Source organism: Solanum dulcamara, chromosome 4, assembly GCF_947179165.1.
Source record: "Solanum dulcamara chromosome 4, daSolDulc1.2, whole genome shotgun sequence".
Taxonomy (NCBI): Eukaryota; Viridiplantae; Streptophyta; class Magnoliopsida; order Solanales; family Solanaceae; genus Solanum; species Solanum dulcamara.
Window position 1 is genome coordinate 74,424,368 of NC_077240.1, and position 13,765 is coordinate 74,438,132.

A 13,765-nucleotide genomic window follows, 5' to 3' on the forward strand; every position below is an offset into this window, starting at 1 on the left:
ATAAAAAAAGAAGAAGCTGGCTGCGAGGCTTTTTAGAAGTTGTTGACACGCTGCCTACTTGAGCTACTTGCAAGCTGCCTGATTGTATGCCTGAAGAAGCTACTGACAAACTACCTATTTGAGTTTCTTGCAAGTTGTCTACTTGATTGCAAGTTTGAAGACGCCATGACAAAGCTGTCTATTGAGCTTCTCGCAAGTTGTTTGTTTGATTGCAAGGTTATTCAAAAAAATTATGTATACACACATTCACAATACCATGTATTTATAATATTTTCAATTTATATGACATACTTTTCTTTTCGCTCAATCCCTCAAAGAATGACACATTTTTTATTTGTAAATATTCAATAATATTATCAAAAACATTTCACTCATATTGAATCTCATTTATTTGGAAATTTTTTTACAAAGATATACTCTTTTATTTAAAAATTTATTTATTTTAATAATAAAATTTTCTCATATTTCTTATATTTCGTACTCGATCAAATTACCACACAAAATTGGTGGGGAGGGAGTCCCTTTTATCCCTTGATGAGGATATGATTGAATTTACTCCAATTAGTATTGATAGAACTATTGAAAACATTTCTAAATTTCGTGTGAACTATTAGTTTTATCTTCAAATTATTAAAGCCTTAAAAATATCTCTTTATTTGATTAACTGAACTTAAATACATTTTTTATTTTGTAATATGAGTGAAATACAACTCTAAATTCTGGTCAAGTTTAGAATATTTTCAATACTTCTCTCAATTTTTTATTAAGAGTCTCATACTTAAGAATTTGAGATCACTTACTATATCAGGTATATTTTTAAGACTGTCAATAATTTAAAAATAAAATTTATAATTTATGTCAAGTTTAAGAGTGATTTTGATATAGTGTTTTGGTTGCATAACCTGGGACGAATATGTTACATTGAATTTGACGTTATAAGAAAGCAACAATCTCAGTTTTCCAAGTCCAATACCATAATGACTAGACGACAATACTACTGAAAAAAACACACGTTCCCCTCCTACATTGCTTACTTTCTACTATTAAATTTTACTATTTTTTCTCTGTATTAAGGTCGTTTTCAGTGTTGTGGCTAGTAGCACTGGTAGGATTTCTGAGACCCCATTTCCATTAATCTGTTTCTAAGGTCATAAAGAAGTGTCCTTTTTTCACTCTGTTACTTCAAGATTGGCTGAAATTCTCATGGTTTTTTTGTTATTGACAATTGGATTCACTTCTATGGGCCTCTGTTAAAGTGGGTTTTCGTTTGAAAGCACAAATTCTTGATTATCCAGAAGGAAATTCTGCATGTTTATTTTATTTTTGTGACTTTGGGTACTTGGGGTTTGAGATAATTCTTTTTGGTGATTTGGGTATCTTTCTTTTTCTTCATTGGTTGCTTGTGTTGTTTGTTTCAGTCACAAAGGTTTAGAAATTTGCAGGTGAGTTTTGTGCTTACTGTCTAAACCAGCATATTTTTGAGTGATTTTGGAGAAAGATTGAATCTTGTTTTTATTTTTTTTAACTTGGGTAATGGAGTGTAATTGCTGTAAGTATTGTGGAAATGAATTGTTGTGGATGCAAATTGTAGAGTAAGAGGAAGCAGTTTTTACTGCATCTTTGGGGATCTTGATTTGAAAAAATCAAGTATAGAGCAAGTATTGCTGAGCTTTTGATATTATATAGTGAATGGTGTAAATTTAGTCAGCTTTTGGTGGTTTGTTTTACAAAGTGTTTGAAATTTGCAGCTGAGTTCGGTTTTGGACATAAAACTAAAATCTTGAGTACTGTGAAACAACATACTTTTGAGTGACTTTGGAGAAAGATTGAATCTTGTTTTTGTTTTTCAAAAATCTTTGGTTTTCAACTTGGATAATGAAGTGTAATTGATGTAAGTATTGTGGAGGTGAATTGTTGTGGTGCAAATTGTAGAATAAGAGGAAGAAATTTTACACTCTACCCTCATTAGACCCCACTTGTGGGAACACACTGGGTTTGTTGTTGTTGTTATTAGGGATCTTGATTTGGAATAATCAATTATAGAGCAAGTAGTAGAGTTCTTGGACTGCTGGTATATCAAATGATGTTTGCAGATTTTGATAGTACTATATAGTGAATGGTGTAAATTTTAGTTAGTTTTTGGGTGGTGAGAATTGGAGATGTCAATTGTTTCACCCTCTCCAAGTTCTTCTACAACATTTGCAGCTCCACCAACTGCTTTGAATTCTCCAGCACCTATATCTCAGCCCAATGAAAACTCATCTACAATTGCATCTCCACAATCTGCTCCTCCTATAGCACCACTGCCACAATCCCCTCCTCCTCCAACAGATATAACACTGCCTCCTCCAGCCTCATCTCCACAACAACAACCACCAACTTTTACTCCAACACCTCCTGCAGAATCTGCTCCTCCAATTATTAGTCCGCCACCTACACCGTCCGGGCCGCCTGCTAGCAGCTTAACACCACCTCCATCTTCTAGTCCACCTGCTAGTTCACCAGAACCTCCATCATCCAGCACACCAAGTAGACCACCACCATTACCACCTCAACCAGAACCAACTCGTCCTGCAAGTTCACCTCCACCACCATCGACGCGTCCCCCTGCATTGTCGCCTCCTCATTCATCAACACTCCCCCCTGCATTGTCACCTCCTCATTCATCAACACTCCCTCCTGCATTGTCACCTCCACCACCTGTGCAAAATCCAAGAACTTCTCCAGCACCACGATCTCCAGGGAATCCATCTCCTGAACCTCCTAAAAGGTCATCACCTTCACCACCATCATCCAAGCCTCCTGTGAATGCACCTCCAGCTAAGCCACCACGAAATACTCCAGATTCGCCAGCCTTGGTCCCTCCGAAAAAGTCACCCCCTTCGCCAGCTGCATTACCTCCTAGTAATTCAGCATCTCTACCAAAACCTACAGTACAATCGTCATCACCTCAATCGTCCAATGGTGCACAGCCTTCTCTTACTACTCCTTCACGATCATTTCCTTCAGGTGACACTCCTACGTCCAGTAACAGTTCAGCAGTCAAATCAAAGGATACAGGGAATGGAGGCATTGGTACTGGAGGGTCCATTGCAATTGGCATCATACTTGTGTTTCTGTTGTTTGGTATCATTGGAGCAGCGGGATGGTGTATATGGAAGCGAAAGAAAAAAGGTTCAGGCCTGAGTGGTGGTTATATCTTGCCAGCAACTTTGGTCTCCTCTCCAAAATCAGGTACTGTTTGGATACTGTCAAATCATTGTTGTAGTGTGTTAATTCATGTTTTAGATGCTGCAAGCACCATTTATGTAATCTTTAAGTCGTTCAGATCTTTTGAAATGCAATCTGAGTAGATGTGCAAATACATTTCAGGTACTGCCTCATTAAAGGTTCAAGAATCAACACCTGAGATTGGAAATGGAGCTGGCTCCGATATTGAGAACGCTCCAGGAAACACTGGTGGATTAGGGCATTCAAAGCCATGGTTTACTTATCAAGAACTACTTGAAGCTACTAATCGATTTTCGGAGCATAATCTATTGGGTGAGGGTGGATTTGGTTCCGTGTACAAGGGATGCCTAGCGAATGGTAGAGATGTAGCAGTAAAGAAGCTTAATATTAATGGGAGCCAGGGGGAGCGTGAGTTCAGAGCTGAAGTTGAAATCATTAGTCGTATACATCATCGACATTTGGTTTCACTTGTAGGTTATTGCATTTATGAGAACAGAAGGCTCCTTGTCTATGACTATGTCGCCAATGACACCCTTTACTTCCATCTCCATGGTAAATGTGGAACTTTTCAGATTTCAAAATTCATTTTTGGCATTTGGTAACTAAAGCTAGCTGTTAATACTTGCAATTTACATAATTACAGCACAGGGAAGGCCTGTTCTGGATTGGGCTACACGTGTTAAGATTGCTGTTGGTGCAGCCCGTGGAATAGCTTATCTGCATGAAGATTGTAATTACTGTTCTCTTCCTTACCTTATGAGCTATCCTTGTTTCCTCATTTCAGTTTTTCTCAGAATGAACAAGATAAAATGCTTTACCAAGCAACTGAGCACAATTTAGGCATCACCAATCTGTGTTGAGAAATTACTAAAATATATTCAACAATCTTGAGCAGCAAGTATGCAAACACAAGTAATGAAATACTTTCTCCTTATGACATAGTTGAAGTGCTACTCACTAATGAATTCTATCCTATAAGAAATATATTGGATATACTTGGGAAGGTGACTGTTATAGTTTGGTATGTGCTCAGTCACAAATGAATTCTATAAAGGGCAGCCCGGTGCACTAAAGCTCCCGCTATGCGCGGGGTCCGGGGAAGGGCCTGACCACAAGGGTCTATTGTACGCAGCCTTGCCTTGCATTTCTGCCAGAGGCTGTTTCCAAGGCTTGAACCCGTGACCTCCTGGTCACAAATGAATTCTATCTTATAAGAAATATATTGAACATACTTGGAAAAGTTACTGTAATGGTGTGATATACAATACATATTTCTTTTCTTTTTTTCTTGTTGTTTGACCTATTATTGGCCTTCAGCTAACTAAGTATTGCTGAAAGACATGGAATTTTCCCAAAATTCAGTCTTTGAAGCGAAATTATTCTTTTTATCAATCTTTTAAGTATAGATTTCTAATATGATATTCAATTCTTGCTTCTTTTGATTTGTTCATTTCTATTGGTTGTGATGGCAGGCTGTCCTCGCGTCATCCACAGAGATATTAAGTCGTCTAACATTCTTTTGGATAACAACTTTGATGCTCGGGTATGTCTAATTCCTCAAACCCCTTATTTACATTGTTTTTTCTTGAAGACTGTCTTTAAAATTGATTCACTTTTCAGGTTGCTGATTTTGGATTAGCTAAATTAGCTCAGGATGCAAAGAGTCACGTTACGACACGTGTTATGGGTACGTTTGGGTAGGTTTCTCTTCCACTATTGACATCACATAGAGCATAAGGAAATTTACTGACATCTTCTTAATTTTGGGTAGGTTTCTCTTCCACTATTGACATCACATAGAGCATAAGGAAATTTACTGACATCTTCTTAATTACCCATGTTTACTCTAATTTCTTTGTTTGGATTTAGATACATGGCCCCTGAATATGCATCCAGTGGAAGGCTGAGTGAAAAATCCGATGTATATTCCTTTGGAGTTGTGCTTCTGGAGCTAATTACTGGACGGAAGTCTGTGGATGCATCTCAGCCTTTGGGGGAGGAAAGTCTAGTTGAGTGGGTATGTTTGTAGCCGACCTATCTCTCTTTTCCTCTTAAGTCCATAGTGGTGTGAGATCTCTTTCATTTACATTTTTACACCACCTATGAGAAATTGAATCAGAGTATTGTAGTTCCTCGTCATTTTTCCCACTTCATGAATTTGATAGTTGATGTTTGATAAAAACACCATAAGTACTCCACAGTAGGCCTCTAGTTGCAGCTCTAAGAGAGTTCCGTTTTTCCTTGGATTGACCACACCAATGTCTTGAGTATGAGATTGATGTGCTACAAGTTCTGAAAAATTGAGACCTATTCATAAAGGCTTTGTATAATTGACTAACACGGACCAAATCATGTATCATGGATTGAGATATCAGGTCAATTTTAATTTGTCAAGGCAAAACTTAAAGCAGGTACCAAATGCAAGTACCTGAAGTTCTAGACTGCTCTAATATCCCTTGTTATTATAAGAGAGCAAGAAAATGTGGAAGTTTGATTGAAGTTTTTACGTATCTGTTGCTGGAACTTCATCTGGAGCTACATGACATAATGGGAGAGAGAATATTTGCTTAGTTGTTTGGGCGCTAATAAAACTAGATAGATAGGTGCTTACATGCTTTAGAAAAATCTCCATAACTTTTTTAAGTATTCGTTTAACTCAAATACATTAGTTGTTATTTTGCATACTTGAATTTACGTTTTGAATATCAACCTTATCCTTGCATATGCACATTGCTATTGATCTGTTCTAAATCCTTTTGATTTATGTATTATTTTGAAATACTTTGAATTGAATCATTTCAGTCTTGTATGATCGACCTTCTAACTAAACGTAACGGTATCAATGTTATAAATCTTAGTTCAGGAGAATGTTAAATCCAAACATATTTATTTGTGACCTTCAGCTTCATTAATTGTACTAACCTAGCTCTGTGTTGGTGTGGGCATCTGTAGATAAAGTAGATGTGATATAACTGCTGCTAATTACGTTCATTTAATTATTTTCCAATCAACTATATGGTGTGTTTAAGCTATGCTGCTCGGACTCTTTAGTAATGTCGATGGTTGCGTGTCGGGTCCTCTAAAAATAGTGTGTTGTTTGATGATCCGACACGGGTGCGGCAACATTTTTGGAGAGTCTGAGCAACATAGTGTTTAAGAACTGTGTAATTTGTGTAGCTCCTGGACACGATTAGTTTGATGACTGATCAAAAGACTCTCTCTATCTTGAAAATAATACGATAACTAACAGGCATGTTGTGAATTAATCTCGTAACTGTAATTCACCACTGAATAACAATTGTTTGTTTCATTGCTATATATTATGAGGACTTGCCTATGGCCTATGACACCAAAAGAGCATGTAAAGTCCTGTTATAGAAAAATTCTTAAACAATATAGGGTGTTTTCGGTAGAAAGGGGAGTGTCCCTTGAAAAATATTTTCTAGGAAAATAAGTGGGTATGTTACTTATTTTCTTGTGTTCGGTATGTAAGAAAAAAATATGAATGGGAGTAAGGGTGGGGGTGGTGGGGATGGAGGCTGTGGGAGTGGGGGGTGAAGATGAGGTATGTTGGAACTTGTTTTCCCTACTTTTTCCTCATTTTTAAGGAGCTTGTTTTCTTAAAGAAAATATTTTCCAAGAATTTTAACCAACTGAACATTGGAATATTGGAAAATATTTTCCTCCATACGAAACCCACCCATACTTTCTATCTATTAGAGCAACCAAATAGATATACTGGTTTACATAGTTCAGTCCTTTAAGTAATTATATTTGAAGAGTAATTTTCAAGGCTCAAGAGAGGATGAGCTAGGCTCTGTGAGGCTCATCCGAACTTTAAAATATTACGACCTTAATATGTTCAGTTTGTAGCTCATATCCTGTTATACATGATCTGCTAAAGCTTCATGCTTTAATTTCTTTGTTCATTAGCAGGAAAAGGCCCAAATTTTATCTTTTCTATGGTCTTTCAGCTATTCTTACTTATTCCGAGGGAATAATGCTGCTTTATTTTGTCTCAGAATTGAGATGAAATATATTTGAAGGATAACTCTCTTCTCCCAAGCCCTCAAGTCTCTCTATATTAAGCATATCGGTTGGACTTAGAAGCATAGCGGTATCTGTCAGAAAAAACAGAAATCTCGCTGAACCTGATATCTTAGTGCTGACTGCATCAAATCAATTTGTTATTTGAGTATTAACGTTGTGTTGGATGTCCTGATCATTGAGATCTGATAAGACAGACTTTTTGCTTTGATTTCACCAATGGAGGATTCTATCTTCATTTCTTATACTCTATTTAGTGATACGGTTGTACGATGGTCTGATTTGGTTTCAGATAGTATTGAGAATTATGTAGTCAGTCCTGTAATATCAACCTTTTAGCACTTGAAACATTGAGGTCTGATTGCTTTTGCAACAACCAAACCAACACCACGAAAGTTGTCCGCTTAAATTTTGTTGCCACTTGGCATGTACCAAAACCATAGATCCTAAGACCAGTCTAAATGTGAAACTCAACAACCATTTAACTGATCATTCAAGAACCAAAAACTAATTACAATAGTAACAGAGATCTTACATCCCTTCTCATTTTGTCGAGACTAACTGCGATTTAATTTGATTGCTTCCAGGCTCGACCTTTGCTTGGCCATGCACTTGAAAAAGAGGAATTTGATCAGTTGGCAGATCCTCGCCTTGGGAAGAACTACGTAGACAGTGAGATGTTTCGAATGATTGAGATTGCTGCAGCTTGTGTGCGTCACTCAGCTGCAAAGAGACCAGGGATGGGACAGGTAAATTCTCTTACTTTACTGGAAAACTAATGCACAAGCAACCCTCAATTCTTCTTTAATGGAAGAGCAATTACATTCTCGTCATGCTTTTGCTTTCGCAGATCATGAGAGCTTTTGATAGTATGCTTATGTCTGATCTGACAAACGGGATGAAAGTTGGTGAAAGTTCAATATATAACTCTGCAGAGCAATCTGCACAAATAAGATTGTTTCGGAGGATGGCATTTCCTAGTCAAGATCGATCTTCAGGTTTTTCCAGTCAAGATACCAATTATAGTAGAGAGTTGTCTGAACATGTTTAGATGAAACTAAGTGTATGAATCTGTTAACATATCAAAGGCTGCTTAGCTGAGAGATACACTGATTAAGTTTTGTAAAGTAGGTCTCTTCTTAGCTGACATACATGTTAGTCTGCAATTTTGATAGCAATTTTTTCTGTAAGTGATAACTTTTATGGTCATCTCCAACTATTGTTCTTTCAAGAGTTCATTGATTTCCTTTCTTGTTCAAGAAAGTTGCAATGCAAGTGTTGATGATACGTACAGCCCCTCGAGTTCCTTTGAGGACATCTAATAAAATTAGAACGATATAATGATTAGCATGATCAAGGATGACATACAGATCAAGCTGTAGTTCTCTCTGAGCTCAACTGTATGTCATGCTATTGTTCTCACTGAGCTCAAAGTTGACCACTTGGCACCAAGTCAATATGTTATGTGTTTGAATATAAAGTTTTTTTTACCTAATTATGATTAATTAGTATTATTTGAACGTTGACACTTATAAAAGTAGCTTACAAGGTCTCATCGCTTCGGTGAATCACTTGAGCATTGATATATTTTGATGCCATGGAGCTAGATCATTGATCTATTATGATTTTTTCAAAGGATGACTAGCTTACTAGTCATAATTTGATAGAAAATAAAGAATTTGGATATTTTTCTTAGAAGGAGATAAACTACCTATAGATTTGTATGTTTACTTTATTAAATTATTTAACAACGATAAATTGTACCACATATAGTGAATGGTGGTCAATTGAACACCATTTGTCGAAAAATTATTATATATAGAGAATATCATCTGTTTTCAAGGCTTGAACCTGCACATGGCAACAACTTTACCAGTTACTCCAAGGCTCCCCTTCAAAATGTCATATGAAGTATATAGGTCAAAAAATAATTTTTATATACTTATATATTAGATCTTGAACACTTTTAACGAAATTTCTAACTTTGCCACTGCTCCCTCTGCCCACGTTTACTTATTCAATGTACTAAGAATTAATGTCTACTTTTACTTATCTAGTTTAGAAAACTAAGAAATAATTTGTCACTTACTTCCTAATTTACCTCTATTAACTATAGTCATTTTCAATATAGTGAATTTATTATATGGAAAAGCGTCAAAATGCCTTTAAACTATGCAAAATTGAACAAAAATGTCATCAGTTAATAGTTTGATCTAAAGCTCTTACCGTCAGTAGTTTGATCCAAAAATGCCTATATTATTACTTAATGGGTCAAAATGTCCTTTTCAAATAAATATTATATATATTTTTTTAAACACATTATTTTCTTAATGATGATTTTTTTAATTAGAAAATGCTTATTCTATTTCAATCGGAAAAATTAAGAAATAAAATATTTTTTATTGTTATCTAAATGAAAATTAATGATGTGGTTACTATGATCTCATATATATAACTTATATTATCATTTAAAAAAAGGTACATAAAGTTATAATTATTAAAATTAGATTAAGAAGAAAACAACATTATTTCCTAGTTATTTATTAGTTTAAGTGATTTTAAAAGAAAAGAAACAAGAATTGGGTTCTTCAATAGAAATATTTTTGTTATGAATAAAATATGTTTATTAAGTGTTAAAGAATGACAAAAGGTGATTAATGAGATAGGTGGACTCCTCAAAAAGCTTGGACACTCCTCTTCAATTTGAGCTAACTTTTAGGGTGTGAGGTAGGTCCAAAAAATCTAATTTTACATGGTATTAGAGCAGGGCCCATCTCACCAATGTTGGACCCCCAAAATTAAAATTGCTCACACACCAAATGCTAAGCACGAGGTGTGAGGTGAGTGGACTCCTTAGAAGGCTTGGACAATCCTTCTCCCTTTAAGCTAGTTTTTGGGGGTGTGAGTTAGGTCAAAGATCTAATTTTACAAGAAGAAAAAAAATACTAATATATTTATTAAAAAGGGGGCATTTTTGACCCATTTAAGTAACAATAAGGACATTGTAAAATCAAATTATTGACGACATGATATTTTTGGATCAAACTATTAACTAAAGATATTTTTGTTCAGTTTCACAAGTTATTTCTACACCAATAATACATCTAATATAATCTCACAAAGAAAAATGTGAAAGATTTAAGTATACGCAAACATTACCTTTACTTCATAAATATAATAAAAAAATAATTTTCGATAGTCCCGAAATGTAAAAAAAATAATCTAAAAAAAGACAACAAAAATAGAAAGAAATGTCAAAGCCATTGTTGGACAAGTGAAAAAAAAAAAGAAGGATAGAAGTACTGAATTGGTGGAAACACATAAATTTCTACTCTTTTTTTCATTCATTGTATGATGTATCTTCTTTATTTTTTTCGGATTTTCATTTACTTTCGGCGGCACTCACAGCCATTAATGAAATTCAATCAATACATATAAAATATATATATCTAAAACTAGTTAATTTTAGAAGGGGAGCCTTGGAGTAACTGGTAAAGTTGCTACCATGTGACTAGGAGGTCACGGGTTCAAGCTTTGGAAACAGCCTCTGGCAAAAATGCAAGGTAAGGCTGCGTACAATAGACCCTTGTGGTCGGACCCTGCGCATAGCGGGAGCTTAAGTGCATCGGGCTGTCCTTTTTTTAAAACTAGTTAATTTAAGAATCACAACAAAATTTTCCTACATTTACGTTGAACCAATAATAGTCACAATCTTATTATATCACATCAATAAATAATATAGGTAAGAACTTTCCTATACAATTTCCTTTCTCCAACCCGGCAAACCCCACGTCAATTTTTTTCCCCTTTCTCTTTCCTCCACTTGCTCTCTTTTCCCTCACACGGTTTCTCTTTACATCATTAAATCCAAAAAAACATCTCAAAGTTGTTCAATTCTCTCCATCTATTTTCTTCAACATATCCAGGTATCATTACGATCTCAATAATATATATACGTTCCTACTATGGCTAGCCTTCAATCTGATCATCAACTCAAACAACTCAAAGAAATTTTTGGACGATTCGATCTTGATCATGATGGAAGCCTCACACAACTAGAGTTAGCCGCGCTTCTTCGTGCGCTAGGCCTTAAACCAACGGGGGATCAAATCCACGCATTGTTAGCAAATATGGACCATAATGGCAACGGGTTCATCGAATTCGATGAACTCGTAAATGCCATTATGCCCGATATGAACGCGGAAATTTTAATAAATCAAGAACAATTAATGGAGGTTTTTCGATCGTTCGATCGAGACGGTAACGGATATATCACGGCTGCTGAGCTGGCCGGGTCAATGGCTAAAATGGGTCGCCCGTTAACGTATAAGGAGTTATCTGATATGATGCAAGAAGCTGACACGAATGGTGATGGTGTTATAAGTTTTAATGAGTTTGCTAATATAATGGGAAGATCTGCGGCTGATATTCTTGGATTAACGGTTTCGTAATCACACACGGTCGTCGATTCAGAATTCTACTATATTCTGACTAATTTACTAGGTTTGAAATCTATTATATGTATGCATTTAACATAGAATCTAAGGCAAGGCTAGTGATTCGAATAAACGTATAGCTCTTTCACTAGATCCGACCCGACTTGTAATCAACCGGCGGTTGTTTACCAGTATCTTAGAGCGGTTTTCCGGTATGTTTTAAGATGGTTTTTATTTTTATTTTAATTGTGACATTAATTAACGTTAGAAATTGGTGTTGGTTGATGGAGATGACTTTGATGGTCTTAGACTTGGTCCAATTGATGACCTTTGTGGTGTTGTAATTTAATTTGTATTTTGTGCATTGATTTTTTCTTTGCATCTTTTTTTCTTTTGAAAAAATAATAATTTAGCTTTTGTTATTTAGGTCAGGTTATTGGATCTTTTATTATGTGTCATGACTAAGGATTATAGACACGAATTTGACAATGTCAATGTATAATATTTAAGGACAAGATTCCCCATAGTTAGCTGTATCTATCTTTTAAACTTTAATAATTCAGCATCGACCAAGTCAAAGAGGGCTTCTTTTGATCCACTTGTATGACTTAAGACAAGATAAATACGAGACTCTTAAAGCATTCACGTTTATCTGATTTTAATTTGATATAAATTTTAAAAAAATAAAAAAAAATTTTAAATTTTGCGGTTTCAAAACTAAAGATCATATATAAAATATATCAAAATGTTCCTTAATTTTAATAAGTTTAAACATGTAATATGAAAAATAGAATTAAAGTATTGTTACAAAAAGAAAAAAGACATTATATTTAAAATAAATTAAAAGAAAATAAAATAAAATAATTAAAACGAATGAAGTATTAAGACACCACGTTCCAAGTTTTTTCTTAATAGGTATAAGGGCCCCGATCAGGATTACCGCTAATTAAATTTTGAGAAGTTACTAATTAATCTTTTCAAAATCAGCCCCCAAAAAGGAACTTTTCATGCTGAGGTATAAGGGTCCCGATCAATATTAGCACTAATTAAATTTGAGTTATTTACTTAAATAATATTATATATTGTATTAATTATAAGTTTTAGTATATATTTTAGCTTTATAAAAAATAATAGTAGTTTTTTTCTTCGAAATAGTAAAAATAAAAAAATATTTTTCTCTTTCTTCTCCCCCTCTCTTTTTCTTTTTCTTTTTCTTTCCTTTTCTCTCTCTTTTAAAAATAATAATTAATTATCATAATTTAAACCTAATTTCAGATTGGATATTATGAAAATAATGATTTTAGTATTTTTTAAATTAAATAATTTTTTTATGTAAATACATATATAATGCATTTCTAACACAATAAAAAAAATATAAACAATAATTGTAATATATTTTGAATTCAATATATTATACATATTATAAGCATGTTTCAATGCACGTGCTGAATATATAACTAAAATATTTTTAATACAATAATATATTTTGTTAATAAGAGAAAAAATAAAAAATAATATAATAGATTTTAAATTCAATATATTATAATTAAAATGTGGTGAATATATAATTAAAATATTTTTAATAAAAATATATTATAAATATTATGTGTGAATTTCAAATATTTCGATACTATTTAAATAGTTTTAAATTAGAATAATTAATTAGTATTTTTAAAAGAGGGAAAAGAGAAAGAGAAAGAGAAAGAAAGAGAAGAAATGGACAAAAAAAAAGAGAAGAAGAGAGTTAGTGAGAAGGAGAGAGAGGGGGGGGGGGGGGAGGAGTAATGTTTTGATTTTAGTTATTAATTAAGATAAATATGCTATAAATCATAATTAAAAAATATTCTAAAAAAATAATTATTAATTTTTAAAAAATTCATTTATATAAAAATTTCATTAAATTTTGGGAAGTTATTAATTGATCTTTCCAAATCAGCCTCCAAAAAGGAACTCTTCATGCTGGCTAATTCACTCAATACACAATATCACACACGAGATATACTAGACCCTACTGTCACGGACTTGGACTTCAACTAAGACCTCCGTGCGGC

General features: G+C 34.1%; 2 protein-coding genes across 2 annotated transcripts; both read left to right on the forward strand.

Annotated features, from left to right (window-relative positions):
• The first annotated feature begins 1,054 nt into the window (after window positions 1-1,054).
• LOC129887591 (proline-rich receptor-like protein kinase PERK9) lies at window positions 1,055-8,548 on the forward strand. The gene is made up of 8 exons (XM_055962757.1): window positions 1,055-3,234; window positions 3,373-3,783; window positions 3,875-3,961; window positions 4,704-4,774; window positions 4,852-4,928; window positions 5,101-5,248; window positions 7,866-8,027; window positions 8,129-8,548. The coding sequence occupies exons 1-8, from the start codon at window positions 2,160-2,162 to the stop codon at window positions 8,327-8,329; spliced, it is 2,232 nt and encodes a 743-aa protein (XP_055818732.1). The 5' UTR covers window positions 1,055-2,159; the 3' UTR covers window positions 8,330-8,548.
• A 2,523-nt stretch (window positions 8,549-11,071) lies between these two features.
• On the forward strand, window positions 11,072-12,098 carry LOC129887592 (probable calcium-binding protein CML16). Its single transcript, XM_055962758.1, has one exon. It carries the CDS (start codon window positions 11,244-11,246, stop codon window positions 11,727-11,729), a length of 486 nt encoding a protein of 161 aa, XP_055818733.1. The 5' UTR covers window positions 11,072-11,243; the 3' UTR covers window positions 11,730-12,098.
• The last annotated feature ends 1,667 nt before the right edge of the window (window positions 12,099-13,765 follow it).

Coding starts and splice junctions, on each gene's coding strand:
- LOC129887591 (XM_055962757.1), top strand. CDS start 2,160: ATGTCAATTGTTTCACCCTCTCCAAGTTCTTCTACAACATTTGCAGCT. Junction 3,235..3,372: donor GGTCTCCTCTCCAAAATCAG/GTACTGTTTGGA, acceptor AATACATTTCAG/GTACTGCCTCATTAAAGGTT. Junction 8,028..8,128: donor AGAGACCAGGGATGGGACAG/GTAAATTCTCTT, acceptor TTGCTTTCGCAG/ATCATGAGAGCTTTTGATAG.
- LOC129887592 (XM_055962758.1), top strand. CDS start 11,244: ATGGCTAGCCTTCAATCTGATCATCAACTCAAACAACTCAAAGAAATT.